Raw genomic sequence first — 24089 nt, 5'->3', positions numbered from 1 at the left:
CAAAGACTGCTGACTGGGCTGTTAAGAATCTGAATGGGCTGTACTTTTGGAAACTCCTGCTACTATATACAGAACAAGCAGCTGTGGTTGTACATCTTTCAATAGAAATCCAATCCAGGTTACAAAGGGGAAAAAGACGATTAGGCTGGTGGATCTGGAGCAGCCTAACAAATACATTAATGAAGATGACCTACTTACATTTTTCATTTTGAAGGATTCCTCCTCTAGCCTTTCCACTGCCAGAATGTTTTCAATTGGAATGCTACACAGAGGGTGATCACCTGCAGAACACACAGACACACAGATAATGAGCCACTTACTCACAACTCATCTTCACCTTTTGCCCTTTTTCTAAGGGCTGATACAGTTGCTTTGAAGATCATTTTGACTGCGTAAGAAAAGAGGAAAAATCTTTCACTCATCAGGGATTTCCTAGCATGGTCTTTAAGTATTATCTTAAGTAATTTCTGTTTTCAGCTGCACTACCTTACATTAGCAAACCTCTTAGAAACTGATTGCTGCAGCAGGACACAGTATATTTACTGCGAAGGTGACAATGAAATAAATCATTCCTGTGAGCTGAACTGAACTAGTGGTGATGCAAGACCTCAAAGTTGAGTGTGAAATGACGACTGGCATGATCTGAACATACTTCCCTATCTTTCTTACTCCCTATGTACTTACATGATGGAAGGAAGTGGTATTTGTTGTGTACTATTGAACAGACAGGAAGGATTTGCAAAAAGCAAAATCCTTGCTATCAGGCAACATTAAGTGAACACATTTTGAAAGGCAAATCCCTGTCGACTGCACCCAGTTGTGCCAGTGCTACAGAATTTATGAGCATATGCTGAGATGCATCTGAGAATGTTCAACAGAAACCCAAATCCCAGCTTAAGGTTTGTAAGTTTTGTTTCCTAGGACAATCTAGGTAACTGCGAAACCTACGGACAATGTTAATAACTGGTATTAGATAAATATTATCTACTATTACTTTGCTAACTTACAGGGTACTGTGCTATCCAAGAAGCTTCTCTAACTGTCAATACAGACACTAAAAAAAGAGCAAGAACATACAGGCTGACAGACATGCCTGCACTGTGTCTTCTACAGCTACAGATCTAGATCTCAGTCTTCTACTCCTACACAATCCTTATGTTTAATCTTTGCTTTAATGTACCAAAACAAGACAGGCAAACCTTTGTTACCTTTGCTTTTCTGATAGGTAAACTCATGGTTTGTCAGGCGAAACCATCTCTTCTTGAAGTTTTTCATACCAAATCGTTTTCTTCCTTGTGCTCTCTTGATCATGAACCTAGTAAACAGGGTACCAATTGTTACAATACACCAGCTTTTAAAGATACATGCTTATGTACATGGATTTATATGTGTATATATATATGCATACAGATACATGTCATCACACTTGCAAAGCTTTACGAGGGGACGCAGAGTATTTTCTAATTATTGAGGCCTTTTCTTGGCAAGGAAGAGAGTCACATTTGGATAGGTTTAGTGCATCTATTAGCTAGGTCTGTCCTTTTTCCAGACCTAGATGAGGGGCAAGACATGTACCTTGACTTGTAGTTAGTTAACTGAGCTGCAGTTTGTGCCCTTTCTGCAGTTACAAATCCAGCTAAATGGTTTCCTAGTACAGCAGGAAAAAGGCAGAACACGGTTAGTACTGCTCTGCTAAGCCCAACCTTTTGACTCTACAAGCTTTTTTTTCTTTTTTTTAAAGCTATGAGAAAGCTCAAAAGGTTTAGACTATATTTAATAATTAAAAGGCAGGTATAAAGCCTCTGGAGCACACCTACTGTACCCTTACATGCTTTAATCACTCTCAAGCTCTAGGAACAGAATCAGGATGTTCCACAGCCTCATTTGCAATTGCACATAGATACTGCAGTTGGAAATGCAATTTCAGTACCATACAAAGTGATCTCATGGTTGGAAGGTAGAGCAGCCCCCACCCCTTTTCTAGCAGATTAGGGGTGCTCATTTAGTGAGTTGTCAGTTTTATTTAATTTCAAACTTGAATGAGTTTACTGTGAAATTAGTTCACTGAGAAACTGTGATACATCCACCACTTTCTTAACCTCTAAATCAATCCAAAAGCTTCAGTGTGACTTTGGTGACTTCATACTGCTCAGCATCACTTTTGTTGGATAAAAATGTGCGTGCATATGCAGTAGAGAGTTGATAACAGCTACTCTAAACATTACATTAACTATTGTGACAAATACAGAATAGCATAATGGAGTGGGTAAAATCTATTTACTACAGAGTAGTTCTTATCAGGTAGGAAGGCACTACACAGCACAAAGAGCCCACAGAGAGAACAGCAAATGACTTGAAGATTTTTCAATACCAGAGCTAAAATGATTAGAACAGGTAATACTGTTTCTTGCTTCTGGTACCTTCAGTCACAAATAACTACAATACATCTGACCAGACCACAGGTCTGTTTAAAGCTCAAATTGAAACCCAAGTTCCTTCAGACTTTAACTGTTTTGTAACCAGCTGGGCTGGTGCCTGCTGCTTATTCCAAGTGTGTGGGCAAAAGCTGACAAAGACTGTCTACAGCAACAGATTATTTTTTTTTAACTGGTTATGGTCACAGATCGCTTATTCTTAAGATACTCAGACAGTTACTGTCTTGGTCCTTATTCTTGGAATACTAGAGAAATATTTAATAAAACCATGTGATTCAGGTCATCACCAGGCTCATTGGCAGTAGCCCTCAATTCCAGATTAAGGCAAATTTCAAAGCAAGAATTGATATCCTTGGGCAGGACAACGTCCTCTTCAAGTTAGTTTCTAGTCCTTCTCATGCCAACACTTAAAGGTGACTTAAAAATGCAAACTCTTACAGAGCCTCCCCTCTTTGAAAAATGCAAACTCCATGTGGCAGAGCTAAGAGCACATTTCTAATTAAATTCTTCATAGTTGATATAGCCAAGAGAAAAACGTGCTTTTATTTTCCAGAGATAGGTGACAAGCACTCAAAGTCACAGAAGTTATAAGGTCAACTTCTTTGTTTCTAGCAATTGCAAAATGTATGAGAAGTCAGAGCAAACAGAAGCACAGAGGGAGAAAAAGTCCAAGATTAAACCCATTTAGTTTAGTACCACAGTACAAGGTGGTTGGAGAGACTGTTTCTTCTCATGCTTATGGCAGACCTGAGTCTGGATCTGCCTTAGCCTTGCTTGGAAGTATCAACACACCCTTTTCACCAACAAAAACAACCAGTTCTCCTTTTCATTCTCTTCCTTTTGGAAAGAGCCAGGCAGGCAGCTGGTAAGCAGTTGGTAAGCAGTGATGGCATGACTGATGTCAGCAAATCCAAGTGCCAATGACTAATCTTTTCATTCTAAAGCACATATGCTATAGCTTTCCATTTAAAGCTCTTAATAGAGACAAAGATAGATTAAAAAAATAAAAGAAAGCAAAAATATTGCAAAGGCAAATAAAAACACCATTCAATCTGGAGAAGAATCAAATCAAAGGCTGTAAAAAATCCCATGACAAAACATGGCAATAATGCAAAATGTCAGAAAAAAACAGACTGCTGAAAGCCACTTCTTAACCTCGAGAATAATTTACATGAATGCTACTTAAGAAGTGTCTAGAAAATGTATGGTCTCTTCATCACTTCCAGTAAGTTCATCAGGATCCATACAGCGCTTCTTGGTGCTCTGCCTACAGATACAAATCCTTTATTCTCTATTTACAGCAGATTTTTGTTTTAAGGGGAATAAAAAAAATAAAAAAAAAAAAAAAAAGATCAACATCAAGAAATGGGTAACTAAATGTTCTCTGCTGGGTTTACACAGGCATTTCAGGATGGTTAAACAGAGTACTTCCTCCCCAAAGTTAAGTCAGACAAATCTACTGCTGCAATGGACATGCTGTCAGCCAGTAGCTACAGCAAAGCAGCAACTGCCTCTACCATCTTACCTGCATGAACTATTACCATCAACTTTCTTTACTGTTAGTTTAAGAGTCCTTACAACAGCAGCCACAGGCCGAGCAAGAAAAGACAGAAAAAAATCAGACAGGAGCAAAAGAAAGACAGAGGCAGAAAAAATGTTTTACAGTTAGAGGGCAAATGTTACAAACTATAAATTTTTTTTGAAAACAAAAAGAATGATAAATGTACAGAATTAAAATAGACAAAATTGCTTCTAAGGACAGAGGTTTATCAGAGAAGTGAACTGTCAAGGTTAAATAGAAGGGGTAGTCATGTTTTCACTGAAAATGTAGTTCTTGCATTACTTAAAGAGACCATGAAAGCTTAATTTCAAACAGCATTTGAGCTTACTGAGCTCTGACAAAAATTTGGATTTTTTTTTACTTTCTTCCTCCCAGCTCAAAAAAGCTGTTTCTACAGTGCACTTAGATGATCTTAACAACTCAGTTTTGTAACAAAAAATGTCAGCAATTGGTATCTGAAACTAACAGAGCATATGGAACATGCTTTCCAAAAAAGGAAAGGTACTAAAACTATAAACTGTTCCAAGTGCATGTCAAATTTTCCTCGAAATGGCCGTGATAATAGTTAGCATATGAATCTTATAGGGCAGCAAAAGCAAATTCCATTTGCAGGCTTTGCCCTCATTAACTTATTCAGTATCTGTCTTCACAGTCTTCGCGGTCTTCACAGTGGAATTTTACAGCTTTTATTCACTGGAGTTCAGGAAGAAGACCCCAACTTGATTTTAGTACAACACTGATTTAAGTTTATCTTGCCTTAGCTGAGCTAATTAAGTTCTACAGGCTTCTCTTTCCTCCTTTTTTTTTCAACACACATTTATATTAAGATGTTTAAATCAAATGAAAATATGTTCAAATCAGCTATAGCAACCACAGGGAGGAGAAACTGCAACACAAGAATTTTCCTACATTCTTCTCTGAATGCATGAACGGAATAGGGGTGGCAGAAAAAGAGATGGCTGCCTTAGAATGGGAGTAAGCACATGAGTAGAGGGTTTTGTTGCACATGCATACTTACCCTTCCTTAAGTAATATAGGTTGCTCTATGCTCTTGTGATCTCGTCTTCCTGAAGATGAAATTAGATCTAGAAACTAAAAGGTGAACAAAAAGCAGATGTAAAAATGACAGGACCACACTCCCCAAACCAAAATCTTTCAACATTTGCACAGCACAGAGCCACAAGAGAATATTTGTAAGAGTAGTTAAACAGAAGGTAATGGCAGAAGCTTGAGGAACTTGGGAAGTTTCCTAGGTTGTAACCTAAAAATAGCACAAAAGCTCTTAAGCAGTAGAACTGCAGATGCCCAATACTTCTTGCACTTCTCCTTTGTTATGTGGATCTTTCACTTTTGGACTAAGCAATTTTCATCACAGATCTGCAGCATTCTACAAAACACACATCTCAAAAGCTCTAAGCAACGGCTTGTTAATCCAACCTAATTATTAACTAGAAATAGATGCAAAGAGATTTTACTATTCACATGCATATAATTTGATACAAGTTTCTTGAATATTAGTTATCAGGAGTCTGCTTTTCTCAACACACTTCCTAGTTTACTAACAGTATGTATTGCTTTCTAAGATTCAACTTCAACAGCACAGCAGGATTTTTGGAACCTTCACATACATTACTTACATTTTTTACTGCATCAGCATATTTCTGTTCATTGAAATAGTCATAAAATGTAGCCATGTAAGATTCCTTGAAATTGGCCTGAAATACAAAGCCAAAAACATGCATATCATCATAGAGTTTATACAGAAAATTATCATTGTTAATAGCAGTACGTCAGGAGGAAAGCCACTGCAGATAAGACAGGGTTTTTTTCTGGCTAGAAGTAAAATAAGCAAAGTGCTACTTTCATGTTATACAGCACACGTTCAGTAGTACCAAACTTTTTTTTCAGAGACATAGCAGAATGCATTTCTTATGTTCAGTTACTACAGTTAATAATGTATTCTTCAAATGCTTCAAAATTCTGCTTTGGCTTTTAATTTTCCTCTGGACAAGAAGTGTAAGAACAGGAATTCTACTGTCTTGAAGGATTCATAATTGAGGTACACAGTCACCCGCAGTTGCCTGTGTGAATCCTAACAAGACCCCAACCACCCCGAACTACCACCAGCTACAGCAGTGCAGTGCCTTAGATACACTTATTTCAATCAAACATCCAGAGTATGGGCATCTAGATCTAATCTCACCACTGACAGACAGGTAACTGAACTGGTATGAAAAGGAAAGTATAGCCCTTCCCCTTACTGGGTGACTTTTCTCAGTTGAGTTTTAAAACGCTGAAACAATCTATAAAGCCTGTAGAGTTGCTAATCGTGTATCACAGATAAGTAGAGAACTTCACAGGTTCTCCTGATCATTGTCTTTCTTCCAGAGAAGGAATGATAAGCTCTGAAGTAGACTTCTAGCTTGGTCACGCCATTTGCTTTACTGAAATCTAGTTCAGATTAAGACAGATTTAGTTTTCCTCTAAGCATGAGAGGCTTATAATCAAAGCAAACATAACCAGTTTTGCATAAGCCTAGTGCAATTCAAGTATTTTAAAGGCTTAATTACAATTAATGATAAAAGATTAAAAAAATCACTTTCCTAAATTAAGCCATTAAATGAAAATAGCATACTTACAGATTTAGATTTTGATAAGCTGCCTAGTGTTTGAATGGTTTTAGAGATAAGTGTCAAAGTTCGAGAAGTCTGAGGATCCTAGGAAAGAGAACAATATTACATAGACTAGCTATTTAAAATAATGAATAGAGGAAGGTAAACTGTATTTCTTTTTTCATATTTCACTTGCAGAAAGGAAACAGAAGATTAGAAAATAGCCCAAATAGAACACTGCAGGAAAAGAGTTGCTTTTATTTTAAAAGGTTTTTGACTCTTAAGCCATCATACTCCACAGCTACCCTACTGACCTTCAGAGATCCAAAGGCAATCGCTCGCAAAACAAAAACAAGGCTGTCCACATCCTCCCCACTCCCAATAAGAACAACTACAAGAAGCCTGGCATACATTGCTTAACATCCAAAATACTTCCAACACTGCTGAAAATCAATCCAGCATTAATGTGATATGGCAAAACCAAAGCAATGACCTTCCTTCCACAGCAGCTTAGGCCACCTACCTTGTTTATCCTTAAATTTCACTCTTCTTCCAGTATCTCCCAAGGTCTTCACATACAAAGTCATTCAACATATGCTTCATATCCAAGACAGATAAAACAGATCTTTGAACTAACAAAGGTACTTTTCCTAAAGGCTATTGAACTGAACAAAGAATTTCGACAGACAGACTATGGTGACAGAACCATAAACATAGCTAGAAAAAAACTGATACAGTACTTACTGGATGGTGTGGTGTAAGCTGAAAGAGGTTTGGAGAAAGAATGGCAGGAGCAAAGAACCTCAGGAAAATAAAGCTGCTGACAGCTGTGTACCTTACATCTAGGTCACCTATTTAAAAAACAAACAAACAAACAAAAAAAACCCTCTACTCAGCATTTCAATAATCCTTCCTGAAAAGCCTCATGTAATTATCACAGAGCCTTGAGAGAGCTAACTCAAGCATGTGCTGGGTAATGTATATATTTGCAGGTTACAGGGTTAACTGATGATAGAGGATTTGGAGCCAGATATCAGCTAGCCTAACCCAAGGAAATGTCAATGAGAGCCTCTTTAAAAATAAGCAGGTCCACAGCATAAGCTACAAGAACACCAATCACTCTTCCACCACACAGGGAATTTCATAGACATCTGTGATTCCATATATGCACTAAAGTATGATGAATAATTTACATAGTTCATGAAACGTTCAGGAGAGGCCCACTCTCATTTACCTACTTATAGCCCGAAGTACAAGTGCTGTACAGACTCCTAATGTATCTATTCCAGTTGGTAGTTACAGAAAAGACGTTTTACTTCTTTATTTAAACATAAAATAAAGAACATGACAGCACAGTCAATGGCTTTTTGCTTGAGCTTCCCTACTCTGAAGTGCCTGTTTAAAAGCTGAACTCATGTTACTCTCTTTAACACTTCCTTACTGTAACCTGCATCCCTTCATGAAAATACATAGCTTGGTTGTTTTGCTTAATTCTGGTTTTACATTGTCCACTTACTCTCACAGAGTCAAAACAACTAAGACGGACTGGAAAGAACTGCCTCTTGACAGCCAGAAAACCTTTGCAGCACATGGGCTCCTAGAGCAATGAGCTTGCAGTAACTCCAATTTATAGACTGGCTTTTATTACAGATTGACATACGAGCAGAAAATAATTGCACTGCATGGAATCTGCAGAATGAGCCATTACAGAGCCCTGAACATTTGAAAATTGAGCATGCTTTGCAAATACTGAACCCATAAACACATACCATCATAATGACCTTTATAAATGCTGTTTTCCTTTGAAAGTTATAAGGAAAAAACTCCAATCATCATTAAAAATCAATGTTCCTTGTGGAGTGAATAATAGATGAAAAAACAGCATTAACATACTGCAAATATTATTTTGAATAAGCTGCTGTTCAATTACTAAATCCAACAGGGATCATGCAGACTGCTAGACTACACCTGTGTTTAAAACTATCAGTTATGTAAAATATCTATAAGCTCACCTTGAAAACGTTTGGCAGCTGATTCTCTCAGTGAAAAGAAAATATCGCACATCACTGTAGGGCAGCTTACACCAGATTTTGTAATTACAGTAAAAATGCGATCAACATATTGCCTCAGATTTTCCTGAAAAAATGCAAAGATTATGATAAAATTAGTATAATTTCCTGCAGTGGAAAGTGGTACTATTCCTGGTTTTATTCATAGTGGCATCATTAAAAGATTCCCACTTTCAACATTATACACTTGAAAAACAAACTCTCACTCAATTATACTGTTTGGGAAATGCACATATTGAAGTAGAAGAGTAAAAATATCATTCCTATCAAGCCAAACATTAAATGATACAGCCGTATGGCATATCATTCCTTCTTCTAGCACTGTTTACTACATCATCAGCAGAATCATAGAATCATTAAAGCTGGGAAAGACTTCTCAGATCATTGAGTCCTACTGTTAACCCAGCACTGCCAAGTCCACCACCAAACGACATCCCCACGTGCCACATCCACATACTCTTGTACATTTCTAAGGATGGTGATTACACCACTTCCTTGGGCAGCCTATTCCAGTGCCTGACCACCCTTAAGGTGAAGAAATTTTCCCCCAATATGCAATCTAAGCCTCCCCTAATGCAACTTGAGGTCTTTTCCTCTTGTCCTGTCACTTGTTACTTGGGAGAAGAGGCCAACCCCCACCTTGCTACAACCTCCTTTTAGCTGTAGAGAGAGAGAAGGTCTCCCCTGAGCCTCCTCTTCTCCAGGCTAGCCACAGGCTAAGTTATCCTTGTCCTCAGGGCAGCAGGAGAAATCATTAACTTTCTACAGGTATTGCATTTATAGCATAATGTAAAGCTGTTGCAAAATAATTATAAGGGTGGTGTCAAGAAAGCTTACAGTGTATTCTAATGACAAAATTATTTGCAAGATCAAACTTCTGAGGACCTCAGTTAAACTTGATGGCATGAACAGAGACTATCTTCAAAATCTAATGCATACCCTGTTATTTTCCAGGTTTTCACCATCTTTTAATTTCACAGGATCAATTTCACAAGGTTTATGGACCTGGCAAATCTAGAAAAAAAAATATAGTGAACAATTGGTATACAAGTTTATTTACAAGTAGAAGAAGTTTTGTAAAAAGCATAATCTGTTAGCTTTTGAGATGAGAGGTAAAAGGCAAAACCCCAACTTTATAAACAGTATTTTTTTCTTTTAACAGCAAAGGTAAATTATGTGTGATCTTTATTTTTTCCCAAAAAGCAGCATTAATTCATTCTACCCTTTCCTTCAACTGAAATGCAGAACTGCTCTTTAGAATCTCTCAAGCAAGGCAGTTCAAGAAAAATTCTGTTTTTCCAAAATAGTCACCTTTGAAAGTATATCCATATTCTTTAAACCGTGACATTTTCTGATGAAACATTAAGACAAAAACAGCTGAAGAAATTGTCAAATCATTTAAAGAAGTCTGTGGTCTGAAAGTACTGCCCAATTACTGCACTAAAATACCCACACTCACCATTCTGGACTGGATAGATAATAAACCACTGTTACAATACAAGCATCACATGCACAGTTATCTAAGAGTAACTGTATCCCTGTATACCCACTGGATGAAATGCATTACTTACAGCTTCACAACAGCTTTCTATTGTACATACTAGTTATTAATTTCTCAGAAACAATATATGCTAGTTTTTATAAAACAAAGCAATGTGCTTTAATAATAGAAATTTTCCTCTCCCTTTAATGCAATCCAACTGTTTCTGAATTGGGAGACTCAGCTGTGGCTAACCTAACACACAGGATCCTAAAGCAGAAACAAGCTATTAAGCATTATTCCGACAAAGTGTTCTTAAAATGAGAAGTAATAAACAGTACTTGTTCCCTAAAGGCCTTTATAATGACATTCTACCAAATAAACAGTCTAAACTGTTCTTACCTCATCTATAATTGGCTTTAGTGTAACTTGCAGATAATGCATCCCTGCCAGTTTCATTGTCTCATCAATGCACTTGGAAGTTAACGAGTTCCCTCTGAAAATGGTGTTTGGATCTCTGGAAGTGAACAATTTACTGCAATTTAGTCTCTTTGTAATCAACTGCTAATACACAGAAATAAAAGCAGCAGTGAAAGGTGACAGAATCCTGGGTTTGAATAGTCAGGCAAGACTTCCCTTTGACACCAGCCTGCCATCAAATGCAGTCATGCAGCATTTAGTGCACTTCCAGGGTATAACATAAAAGCAGCAGCCTTGGAAAATCCAGAGGGACTACAGATCTTCTTTGTATTAGCATCATGTGCTCAGTGCACTATCCAAATACACAGCAACACACAGGCTCAAATCAAAGAGGTCTGCAACACAAATGTGGGAAACACGTCTGTTTTCACATGCTACTGAACAGTGCTAATTTGAATAAGGGAAAGAGGAAGTGATTTTAGTCTCACAACTACACTGGATATTGCACGTGGCCTACTACTCCCACCTACAAAGTAAGTACTTGTGAGCTGGGAGGAAGAAGAGAAGGCAGGCTCCAATGACATAGTTCTAAGGGACTTAGAGCACTGTTCTGTGACAACACAGTGCAGATCCCAGTTCAGCCCAGAGAACTGTGTGGCAAGGTGGCATCCTGCAGACTCCCAGGTTTTTCTGAAAAAAAGCTCTTTGCACAGAACTCATCACGTACTATACATACAGCCTCTGTGACCAATAAAGTTTCGGCCAGCTGCTCTATCACGTACCTGTACCTCCCTTGCTTAGCAATGTACATTATGCAAATAGGTACATAATCAATGATCTCACAAAACCTGTGCTTAGTGACAGCACACCAAACCTGGAACTAAGTTATTTGCTTGCTCATATACACACTGATATCTTTTCTGTTTTAACAGCTTGCTATGGTTGTACTCATTTACAAGCAGTAACAGGAAAACTACTTTGCTGGACTCATCATTTTGTTTCACAAAAAAAAGTAAGCTCACTGCCTGTTACAAATGCCAGAAAGCCCTGAAAACAAACGCCATCTTTGCTGCTTTATCACAGGAACGACTGACTACGGATCAGCAAGTCTCCTCATGCTGCAGAAACCATGCTGTTTCAGCCAACCTGCAGCTCAGAAAAAATACACCTACCTACAGCAAAGAACACACTTGATCCCTCAGACACTCTGAAAAGAGCCAACCCACACAAAGACTTTATTTTGCACTAAGGAAGTTTACAGTCAGTATCTGTCATTCCCCTTGACTCCCAGTTGTCTCTTCCACTGTTAATCAAGAGCATAACAATACAGGCACAAGGCTTGTGGCAACAAATGTTCTTTAGGACCTGCTTGGTACGAACACTGTGATCTAATGCTACTGAACTATCAGCCCACCAGTAAATCAAACACCGAACTCAAAAGAAGCAACTGAAAAAACCCAACTTCATCTTCTGCCATCCCATGCCAAATTCAATCCCATCCTTAATCCTTCGCCCTCTAACTGGGAAGATTAGACACACAGCTTGCCTTAAATATTCATGATTAGGAAGGAACTTGCTTGTTGTTCTGAACAAATTAAACGAACACTCAGCACTAAATGATTTATTAGCACATGATAAAGCTGAAATTATTTCATATGAACAGCTGAACATAATGTAGAATTTTGATTATCAAATATACTTAAGACTGAGAAGAGTAAAAATCCCTGCTCTCAGATGTTAGAACAGCCTTGCAAATCATTTTCACAAAAAATGATGGGAACTCCTCCTAAAGGTCAAATTAAGCAGCTCTTGAGAGCAGTGAAAGAATTTATAAAGAATCCTGCCACTCAGCTAGGAAGAACAGGAACCACTTTGACATTTTCTTCTGAAATTGCGTATTTCTAGAAAATGAGTGAAGGATTCTAGCACTAGCCAATGCAGGTTAGGTATGCTCGATAGCAACTTGGTTTTTGGTACTTACTGAGTTCTCTTCACTTCAGCATTCGCAATGGCACTTATGAAAGGCACAATTCGGCCATAGTGTAAGAAAAGCCTGACAAGAGGTATGGCCGCTTCCTGTTTCTCTCTGCAAACTTCACCCAAAATATGTGCAGCTGATGCTGAAACAGGCTGAACAGTGGAAAATAAAAACTTTGAGAAATCCTTCCAGAACAATCATTCATTCTTTCTTTCCCCATTAGCTTCTTAATGTAGAACCCCACACAACAGTTGCAATGGCCAGTTACCCAAATGTCTGTATATAACGTGGGTGGATGTTACATCACAGTTTTTGTAGGCTGTAAGTTCTGGTCACAAGAGGGCAGCAATTTAAAAACTATTACAGTCCAGTCTCTTTTTATTCCCCACATTTTTAATGGCTGTCTTTCAATAAATGTCACCTGCCTGGGAAGCAAGTGAAGAGAAAGAACTCTATCTAACCCTTTGTAATTTCAAGTCACAGTGAGTACAGAACCCAGTTCTTTTACTGAAAAAACCAAAGCACCATTACAACTGTAAAAAGTATACATAAGGGCCCACACGGTCCAAATCTCTGATGTTTCAGGATTAGTTCTTTAGTTTGGGTTTTTCTCAATTATGCAATCAAACCCGTTCCTCTCCAGTGAAGGAAAACAATTGAACAAACGGAAGCTTACTTGGCATTTACACATGTAAAATTAAGAAGTCACAGAGAATATGCTGCTGCTAAAACCACTGTGTTCCTGGGTGTGCCTTCACCCACCATACAGATAAAGATCTCTGCAAGGACTGAAAACAAGCACCAGGGATATGCAGAGCTTAAAAGGCTCTGAGGTCTGAAAAGGAAGAGCTGACCTCTCTGGTAATTACACACCTACGGTGCCAGCAAGATAGTGACAAATACTCAGACCCCTGTGAAGATGATCTGCAAGTAAATAACAAACAACACAAGCTAATTACCTCAACATCTGCAGATTTTAGCAGGATGTCTCTCAGCGGACTGTAATAGTCTGAGGAAAAAACATGGTCCTCAGTGTAAACCACATTTAACCTTAAGGAACCGAGGTCATCAGGTTTCAATGACTTGTTACCATTATCTCTGGGCTGCAGAAAATACCTGATATGCAAAAAATAAGACAGAAACTTCGTGCTGAAACACAAGATTTTCTCAGGCTATATATGAGCACAGAGAAACTGTACAGATACACAGTATTTATGTATGTATCAAACTCGAGAGCTCCGAATCAGACTTCTTAATTAAGCTTGCCAGTCTGTTTTGCACCAACTGCAACATGGGAAGTTCTGAACATAAAGATTTATGTAGATATGATTAAAAACCCACACACTAAAACCATAGCACTGCTGATGAACTGCAGTAAATAGTATAAAACCAACATACTAGAACTCCCACATGCTACAGAGAGGCAGACTGAAACCTCTAATCACATTATCAAAACTTCTTGTTCTTACACTTGCTAAGATTACTTTGGCTTGCTTACAAAAAAGATACAAATTAAATCCATTTAAACTTTATCACATAGCAGTAATTACTCTTAAGTCTTCAGAGCAGACATATGTTTCTACTTTTTCTCCAAAAGAAAATGTCAAATACCATGCTTCGTAAGAACTAGACTGTCGGAGGAATTTCAAAGGGAGCCTCAGTTCTCCTAGAAACTCGTCACCAAACTTCAAGTTACTGGCATTCCAAAGATCAACCCTGTAATAAAAACAAATAATTTAAAATATTACTAAGAAATTAAAATTTTTTTTTTAAATCCCAACTTTTTTTCCAATTTTTTTTGGAGTTTTCCCCTCGAGTCTATGACTTAGAAAGACTTGAAACTGTACAGCAATGGTTTCCAAACAGTAAAGAATAACCTTACCTCAGGTTTCTGAAACCTTAAAATTCACCTCCATAAAACATTAGTGAAAAATGTCATTCAGATTAACTTTTTCTCATCTGTACTGTTTCCACTGTCCATACTGATAAAGATTCAGAGGGCTATCTGGCTATCCCAGATAATGGAAAAATACAGGTAAAATGGACACCAGGGGAAAAAGCACAGTTATTTAAGGACTACATATCCTCAGAGTCTGTCTAATTTGGGATAACTAACAGCTAAGTGGCAGCTTTACAGAGTTAGTTCTACACAGTTTTTCCCAGTTTCTAGCTCCTAGGAAGACTCCTGTGTCAAGCATACACATTTATGGCACCTAAACTAGTTCTGCAGAGATATTCAAAGCCTTAGGACAGTTCTACCATTTGGTGTAATCTGTGTATTGGCTGAAGCTTACACAAATTTTGGCACTCGGTCCCTCACATTTGGGAAGTTCTGGTGTCTATCTGTAGATTTCTTCCCTTTCATACGCTCTTCAACATCTGGATGGAAAACAACTGCATGGAGATTCAGAGCAGAAGTACTGGTGTCCAACCCAGCATGTAGGTAAACGCTACCGTACTCACCTTGAAGCAAGGGTTTCAAACTCCAGGGTATTTGTTTCTGTATGTTTTTTAAGGTTTTCTCTAAGAGCTATTTCTATTAAAAAACAGTATCAGCTGACTATTTTGCAGCTAAGCGACAGCTTGAATGTGCCTTTAACTTTTGGGGGTAAAAACACTACATGGAAATAAATACAGGTTTTAAATAATGACAGTTTTTAGAAGAGCAACTGTAACTCGGATAAGGTGCAAAGCCAACCAGTTGTGGACATATTTACACAACCCTCCTGGTGTCAAGCAAATCACAGTAGACTGGCCAAGGAGCAGATGTCAACAGCCCTGTTAAAGGTTTATCCTATCTTATGCAAGCAAAGAATACACTACTTTTAAGTCCTCTGAATCTTGTATCTCTTAACAGCGCCTCCTGCATCAGGTGTCATACAGTAGGCACACCATCAGCTCCCACTGCATGCCTGCTAGCTAAAGTTCTTCAGACTCTGATAATTTGGACAGTATTTCTGCCCAGCAAGAACTCTCCAAAAGGAAAAAATCTTCTTTGAAAATTTGGCCTTCTCTCTCCTTTCTCCATATTTGATGGGTTATTATCTTGCTAATCAGTTCAGACAGCTAAAGGCAGCTTCAGGAGGAGAGGAATCTTTAAGCCTATTTACACAATCAAACTTACAATTTACCAAGTATTTACAGGCTACTGGTTTCTAGTTTATCCAAACTCTTTCAAGATGCCAACTAGCAATAACACTTTCAAATACAGACAGCTAAAGCAGTTACAGTGCTTACAGGAAAACAATCAGTGCAAGGGATCTGTACAAGAGGAACTAACAAAGTAGATCTCACACTACACAGTAAGCAAAGCAGGCATACAAATTCTGAAGTTACTGGTTTGTGCTCTTGGAGTACAAAGAATAAACAGAGCATATTAAAAATGTTCATACACAGACCTCAGAGTCTAAAAGATCACTGTTTCCCAAGATTTTTAAAAGGCAAAATTATGACAAGTGTTATTCTGAAACTGGTCAGATTGTAGTCACAGAAAGAAACAAACAGGAGAGAGGGGGAGGAGAAACAATGAATTCACCAGAACATCTGGTCCCCCAAGTGTTGATATGCCCTGCCTACAACTTCCTACACCCACTCAAAAAGAGAAAACTTTTCATAGCTTTAGAGAGAAATCATGAGAGACTAAGTCTCCTCTTTACTTTGTGGAATTGTATGTTTCTCAGGAGAGAAAAAGAAAACAAATCCCCAAACCCATAAACTGTATGATCTGTCCAGAGGGCATGGGGGAAATCTAACTCTCACTAAACAGAGTGGAGGAAGTGAGTGGGGGTGGAAGGGGAACCCAAGATGGAAACAAAAACACACTGTCCCACAGGGGACAAAAGCTCTAAGGAGAATTTGCCCAACCAAGACTAACACTTCATCTGCTTTTGCCTGTTATTTAGGTGCTTAATCTTTTCCCAACTATTTTGCAAGCCTGCTCTCAAACTATTCCAGTATATCACAGTGTACCAGACTGTGATATACTGGTTTTCAGGAATGACACACTTTTCTGAAGCTCAGCTCCACATACATTATTGTTGCAGATGAGTCATTTGTCCAGACAATATATTTAGCAAGTAAAACAACTGTATAATTTCATTTAGCCCAGTAGTATAAAATAAGAATCACTGAAATATTAAGCAGTATGTAAGCACTGTACACCAATGTCTAGCGTCTCCCTCAAAACTATCAAAAAATCCTTCAGAGAATCCTGGCTTCCATTTAAAATCAGTGCATGGTTACAAAGACTAGACTGGAACTTCTGAGACATGGTGTAGTTGCCCTTTTCATCACACATATCCCATGGAATATGGGGCATGGTACTTCATATCTGCCTACACGATGCAAAGCTTTGCAGAAATATAGTCTAGCGCTAGGCCTAGGCCAGCTGCTGTGCTGCAACACTGACACCACCACAGCAGCTCAGCGCTGCACCTGGGCCTTTGCTTTTACTCCCATGAGCTAGCTGTGGTTGTGCTACCTTTGCACAGCCTGACGCAAATGTTCTCTGTGAAAGAGCTCAGCTCTTGCCTCTCTCACATATGAATAGTTTCCTTTTCCTGCCTCACAGAGTCATGGCAAACACAAATCTATTAATGCTCCTGTAGTGCTGTGATACTACACTGACAGGCTACATGAACCAGCAGCTGACTGTCAAATCAGAACAGCCCTCAATCCATTCATGAAGACAGATGTGTTTTGCTTGCTGGGATTAAGTATTGTTCCCCCTTTCTGGTCTCCCCTCCTTTCCTTATAGCCAGTTGCGCTTCTGAAGAACTGTGGAACCTTCTCTGGTGAGAATACATGGGGAGGGAGGCAGTGCTACTATTCTTCCTCCAAATACTAACATAAAGGAGAGGGGAATTTCTCACCACCTAATGCAGATATAGCAGGCTTCATTTACTGTGAATACAGATCACCAGATGGCCCAAGTCTCCAAGTTTCAATAGTATGTGATGGTAAGATGCATGTGATACTTTCCAGTTTTGCACCTCCTATTGTTTTCTCACCTCTCTTTATACTCACCTCTCCCCACAGACACTGTTGACTGGCCTCAGCAGGTTTTAAAATAGTACTAAGAGGGTGGCACAGGGTGGGGCAGGATTGTGTTGGTTTTGAAATCAGAATTGCTTTTTCCTGTGCAACTGATTTCACTTTTACCATACCAAATCTTGCAATAAAGGGTTAAAGTTGGGAAGGCAAAAGAGAAGAGAAACTGTCTGTGCCCCAGAAAAACTCTGAGTTCAAGAGTTTCCTTTCAGGGAAGAGGGACTTTACATAAGTTGCTAAAATTAAGTGATAAAAGAAAATATACTCTTTAACTGAGAGCATCACAGAGCCTCTGGGCTGTCCGGGGCAACTGAGAGAGGGAGGAAAGGGGAGCCCAGATATAAAAGGCTGTGCTTAATGACAACTTCGTATTAGTATACACACAGTGTACATGACAAACAAAGGAAAATAGTAAGGATCTCCCCTGCATCAGAACCAACATACGTATTCAAGATACAATCTACAGGACAGTGGAGGTAAATAAACATACAGATACAGTGACAAAAACTCATCTTGATGCATCAACAGAAAAACTATGCTTGCCACTTTGCAGACAGTCTACTACAAAGTTACACAACTTTGGAAGACAATTTTGAACTAATAATGTATTTTATATTACCTAATCTCCATTTTGTCCACTTCATCTACATCTTCAATGTCAAAATGGGATTTCTTGTTGTAGCTACTGGGTCTTGTAACCTAATAAAAAGGAGTGTAGTGAGCTAAATCATGACAAGGAGGAAACTTTAACAGCTTTATCTGATACAAAAACATTCTGATGTAACTTTTAGAAAGCTTTGGAAGAGCACAGTATTTTACTACCAGCAGTGACTTCAGTCCTGATACTGAAAACATTCATACAAGCAAGTAAACATGTTGACTAAACAGATTACTGACTATAAAGTGGTGGTCACACAATCACATCCAAGAGTAAGCAGATACTCTTGGACTACTCTGTAGTTTTTTTTACAGAGAAAGACCATCTTTAATATTACTACAGCACTTTAAGTTTACATTGACAATAGAAAAATACCATTGAAAGGAACACCACTTTCATTATCCATCTAGGGAAATAAAAGGGTAATTAATATTTGGGATTTAAATACAGCTGTACAACACACACCCTGAGGCACTCTGCAGATGGCAGGGAAGGAACCACAACCACCCTTAAAAACATTTTGCAGTGTACCCAATTAAAATTGGGAAGTTCTTCCTGTCCTGATATCCTGGAAGTCAGTTCAACCTGCCCATACAACAAATACCAAGCAGACCAAGTATCCAAGAGACCCTAGCCTGTGTTATGCATATCAGAATATAGAAGCAGCTGCACAGTTCACCAACCATATTTGCAAGACTGATTAACAGGAAAGCACAGGCAAAGAAAAAAGGAAAGAAGTATAGAGCATTAGCATAAAAAGTTTTAGTACAAACGTTTCTTAAAATTTGTTTTCTACCATGACTGTAAAAATACTTCGATGATGTATTTTTGTACAGTGTGTCAGAAACTTAAGAAAAAGGTTACCCCACCCAGCTGAAACCACAGCAGGAACTGATCAAATGCAAGGGTGTATGATGATGTTTGGGTTCAGCTCCTGGTTCCTGCACACAGAAGCTGAACTTTGTTGTAGGCTTGAATATGCTTGTGGCTTCTCACCCACAAAAATTGGCATTTATTGTAAACTTGACTGTTTGGTTTTGTACTGTACATGAGATGCACACGGCAATTAAGGGAGGCAATGATACAGTTGCCTAAGTGGAGAGAAAACCATCTTTGGCACAGGACACTCAAGAGTCTTTTGTACGTGTGTGTGAGGCAGGCAACATTTTCAAAATGATACACAAACACTAAAAGGTACTACTAGCAGCACTGGAGACCAAATGCTCCAGACTAATGGAGTCAAATGCACCTGGTAAGCCCAAGAGCACTGTGGATTTAAATACAGTCTACAACTTCAGCAGTCAAACACAAATTCTTCACCCTAGTCTTGCAAACACTTCGCTGTTTCTGCAAAGTATCCTACAGGCCTGTAAATGACAGTTTCTACTACCACTGTGAAGCTAATGGTGTAATTTTTAATAAGGAAGCAAACTTTTAAGTCTCTTACTCTCTGTAGCCCAGGAGTTGTTCCAAAAAGCTGCAGCATAGGTGTAACTTATGGCATGTCCCTTCTAAGTAAATACTTCCTAAGAAGTTTTGCTGGATCTGCATGTATGACATCTCTCTGTTTACCCATATCACTACTTAGTGTGCACATCAATACAGCTCAAGAGTGGTATTCCTAAAGAGATGGTGGTATGGAGTGGAGATGAGGGAACTCCCAGTCCACGGTGCTACACTAGCTGACCCGTAACATTGTACAAAAAAGGGGGCAGAACTCTGCTGTGTTGGTCCCTTTCAGCTGACAAAGCTGGCAAGCCATTTATCAGCTGCTCAGGTTCTTTTTTCAGCACACACAAGTTTACAAACGGGTCCCCAGCACTTCCCTCTTGAGTTCCTGTAAGAGGACCATTTTCCTGTAGCTGCACACACAGCTCCACACCACTCTGCAGCTGAAACAGTGGTGAAAATTGCTCCTATCAGGTGCAAGTTTCATTCACAGCACCCCTTAAATAAGCGTTCTATTTCCCAAACCAACAATAACCTATTTTTCATTTAGAAAATTAAATCTGTGTGACTTTTTGGTAGTAGAAAGAAAAGCACCCATTCACTGTCTTTTACAGATAAGCTTCTTCCTTGGAGGCTTGGACAATCACAGTGCTGCAGGCTGCAGGGAAGCTGATGAAGCTGTTTAGAAGCAGAAAGTGACACCACTGTCAACAGCATGAATCTCTCAGCTCCACAGGAATCGGAGCACTTAGTTTGCATGCACCAGCCACAGGTCTGCCCACGTCTCATTAGTGAATGTATTTCCCAGTCAGTCATAGCAGTTCTACTGAACCTTGTTCCTTGAAGACGTTTAGCCTGATATGTACTAACTACTCTCAAAATGACATAAATCTATGATGGCTCTGTCTGCACTAAGGGTATGTTTATACTTCAGAGCTCTGGCTGATTCAGTCACTTCCCAAGCTCTGCTCTTAGCCTCTTAGAATTCATTTTGCTCTGAGTTATCAGAACAACTGGGGCATGGGCTTGAGTTCAGGTTTTGCTTTTGCTGGTACTTGCACGCAACCCAGCTCTCAGTATAAAGGCAAGCTGAGCAAGCCCCCAGCCTCCTCCCTCCCAACTCCAGCTGGAAGATGCTTTGTTTCTCTCCTTCTTCTCCCAGTATGGTACCACCTGCCAAGTTCAGTGTTTAAATACCAAACATTCGCTGTTTCTTCAGCACACAGAAGGCTGAGTAATCAGGTGAAGTTTTTGTGGCTTACAGTCTGAATTCCTGCATTACATTCTCATTAAAAAGTTCTCACTGACAGGCTCCTCCAGAACTGCCTATGTTAAGAATAAGGAAGCCCATTTTAGTTTTACTTACATAAAGCATCACTCTTGTATCACACTGCCAAAGACCACAGTTCTGGGCCAGGTGATGGACTGAAATCCTGGGTAAACACATGGACACCTCAGTGCAGTTTCAGCACTCGGTCTCATGAGATCTCTGCCCCTCCAACTGTGCCCATGCAGCAACTCCATAGAGTCTCATGGAGCCAGGAAGCAGGCACAAAAGCTCCCTGCTAGCAGGGCAGTTACATCCTAGGATGAGACATGCTGGGTTGGCAGAGCAAAGATTACCTTAGATAGCTATCCTAGCCTACCCTCATGGCTTCCAGCCCTTCAGGCACTACAGAAAGTGCTGCTACCAATAAGCAACTTGCTAAATCTGTTTCTCATATCCAAACACATTACATCAACAAGAGCATGTTTCTGCTGGTATGACAGACTTTAGATTAGTCAGTATAACTACTGGCTTCTAGGCAAAGATGGTGATTTGTAGAGGGAGCAGGAAGACAGCAATCAGGAATGACATGTGCACTTCAGATCTGCGCAGTGTAACAGCACTTGTATGGTTCCTCTGTGCCCGGCTCTCCTTCCTGATGTGGCTGTGTCCCAGAACTGGTTCATGAAACCACATCCCTAGGTGCCACCCCTATGCCAGCAACAATTTATAATGCAAATGTGACCTGAATGATGCAAGCCATACGAGCAGAAAGGGCTTTTCAATCTATGCCAACAGCACTGTGCTACTCTGGCTTTTTTTTCCATCAGCTGTGCTATTCCAGATACTTTCTTGAGGTGTCTACTGAAATAGAACAGTCAAGCATAGACCAGGACTATGATATCCAAGAGAAAAAGAGAATGATACACATACTTTAGAAGACAGAATGAAAAGTTTCAAGAGAGATCTAAATTATAAACACATGCACATATATGTATAGACCACACCACAATTAGAGCTACTCTTGCCAGAGAGAACCAAAATGAGTACTTTCATAGAAGTTATACTTTATCTTAACTGGACTTGTTGAAAACACTCTGTATTAAATAAAGCTGTAGAGGTTTCACCCACTTGGAGAAAAGGCACTGGTATTGCAGCAGACTGGTAGACAGCCAGAACAACCAGTTTAAGTGTATTTTTCCTCTGCAGTTTTCAGTATTCCTAAGGAGATAGCCTTCCTCCCATTGACTGGGAAAGACAGGGTGGAGCAGCTATAAAAACACAGACTAAGAAAAAAATATCATTTCTCTGTGTGTGTGGTTTGTTCGGGTTTTTTAAACTCATTTTTAAATGTCCTTTTTTCAAAACTCTAGTGGAGCAAGATGTGGTTAAGTGCAAAGCCTGTTGCTCACAGGTGCCCAACTTGAAGCTTTTCCTACAGAGCACCTGAGGTAAAGCTGGATACTGCTCCTTCAGCAGACAGCCAGCCAGTCTGAGCCCATGTACTTCTTTCCCCTGCACCATGCTTTGAAACAGTCTTCAAAGATGACAGCTGGCACAACACGGAGCAGGATGTCGTGCCAACTATCCACAGTATAGTATTTCAGCTTATCACCCATTCCTTTGAAATACCAACCTCAAAATAAAACACTTCATCAAAATGTGGATTGTTGGTCTTCTTTTTAACTTTAGTCTTTTTGGCTTCTGATCTGAATTAAGGAAACAAAATAAACAAAAAAAAGGTTAAGAAACAACATTAGTAGAAGTGTGATCCTAGAACAGAGCCACTGAGGAGGAAATAGCCATCCACTTGATCTATCTGATAAAACTGGAATGCCATGTGGCTCCAGCACAGCAAAGCACAGACACTTGCACACATTTAAGAGAGAGATTCAATGCATTCCTGTTTCTCTAAAGTGGCAGCAATCACATTTTGTTATCCCATTTTAAACACAACTCCTTGAACCCTTATTCTATCACTTGCTTGACATAGCAGAATCTTTTATCTGTACAAAGCAACTGGCAAGAATGGGGCTCTGAGCAGCAACATTTGGAGGATGGTCTCAGTCTTGACGTGACTCAAAAATTCCTCATACTCTAAAAGCACAGGAGACAAAGACTAGCATAGCTATTTCTGTGATTTATATTTTATAATTCTGCTCTGAAAAATCAATCACTGCTTTTCAGTGACAATCAAAAAATCCATAATGCTTTCTTCAGTAAGAATGTTTTTACTGCTGTCTTACCATCCCTTCCTGCAGCACCAGCAGCACTTAGCTAATATGGTGGTGAATTATTATGAGCAGTGCTGAGCAGAAATCTCTATTTCTACTGTTCTGTAGGTGTGAGACGTGGCAGACCTCCTCCCAACCACCCACCAGGCCTGACCAAGTTCAGCAGTGCCCATTCATCCCCTACGGGCTGTGCCATCCGTCTGTGCCTGCCTTTGAGAACACAGACATTGACTGCTTGGTGCTGGGCTCAAGCCAGCACAATGCATTTCTCACAGGCCAGCCAACAGCTGTTTGATGGCTTCCAAATGCTATGTACCTATGCTTTATTTGCTCTCACTACCTACAAGAGAAAAGCTGCGTGCTGTCCTGTGTCACCAATCTTACCCTACAGCTCTGCAGGCATAGATAAAACAGACACAGATGGAGAGGCACATCAGCCATGTGGAAAACTGACCTCCTAATCATTTCATCCCAGAAGCCATGGTTCATTTCTCATGCACCAAAGCTGCTTAGATAGCTTGTGACTGCTTATATTCACTGGACAACTCTATGTATTTCATAGAGGTCAAGAAAAGCTGGGTCTAATTCCCAGTGCTGCTACAGACTTCCTGTGTGACTTGAATGGGCCTGTCCACCAGTACACAATATTTTCCCATCTATAATACAGGCACTGAGAGAGTTTTGGTCAGGAAGCCTGATGACTCTAAGTACAAATCACACAATAAACAGCAGCACATTTGTCAAAATTTTTATGCTTGGCATTGCATAACTGCAGATGAATAAAGCAGCTTTCCTACTCTAAAATGAGAGGCACTAGAAAATCCAGAGAGGAGAATGATGTACAGATTAAGAATATCCCACTATTCCTAGAAGAAGC

General features: G+C 39.4%; 1 protein-coding gene across 2 annotated transcripts in view; it reads right to left on the bottom strand.

Annotated features, from left to right (window-relative positions):
* RASA3 (RAS p21 protein activator 3) overlaps nt 1–24089 on the bottom strand; it is a 131529-nt gene that overhangs the window by 8604 nt on the left and 98836 nt on the right. Inside the window, exons 7-21 of one of the 2 annotated variants that reach the window (XM_032100482.1) lie at nt 22615–22687; nt 18224–18303; nt 14167–14271; nt 13515–13671; nt 12559–12707; nt 10560–10674; nt 9617–9691; nt 8621–8744; nt 7353–7459; nt 6636–6713; nt 5634–5711; nt 5015–5088; nt 3961–4008; nt 1209–1315; nt 199–281 (exon numbers count right to left, since the gene is read on the bottom strand). In XM_032100482.1, the coding sequence (XP_031956373.1) occupies nt 199–281; nt 1209–1315; nt 3961–4008; nt 5015–5088; nt 5634–5711; nt 6636–6713; nt 7353–7459; nt 8621–8744; nt 9617–9691; nt 10560–10674; nt 12559–12707; nt 13515–13671; nt 14167–14271; nt 18224–18303; nt 22615–22687 (1453 nt within the window). The remainder of the gene's footprint in view (nt 1–198; nt 282–1208; nt 1316–3960; nt 4009–5014; nt 5089–5633; nt 5712–6635; nt 6714–7352; nt 7460–8620; nt 8745–9616; nt 9692–10559; nt 10675–12558; nt 12708–13514; nt 13672–14166; nt 14272–18223; nt 18304–22614; nt 22688–24089) is intronic. The other variant, XM_032100483.1, reaches the window with a different exon arrangement.

This window comes from Corvus moneduloides, chromosome 2, assembly GCF_009650955.1.
Source record: "Corvus moneduloides isolate bCorMon1 chromosome 2, bCorMon1.pri, whole genome shotgun sequence".
NCBI classification, from domain to species: Eukaryota; Metazoa; Chordata; class Aves; order Passeriformes; family Corvidae; genus Corvus; species Corvus moneduloides.
This window is presented reverse-complemented; position numbering and strand designations above follow the sequence as displayed.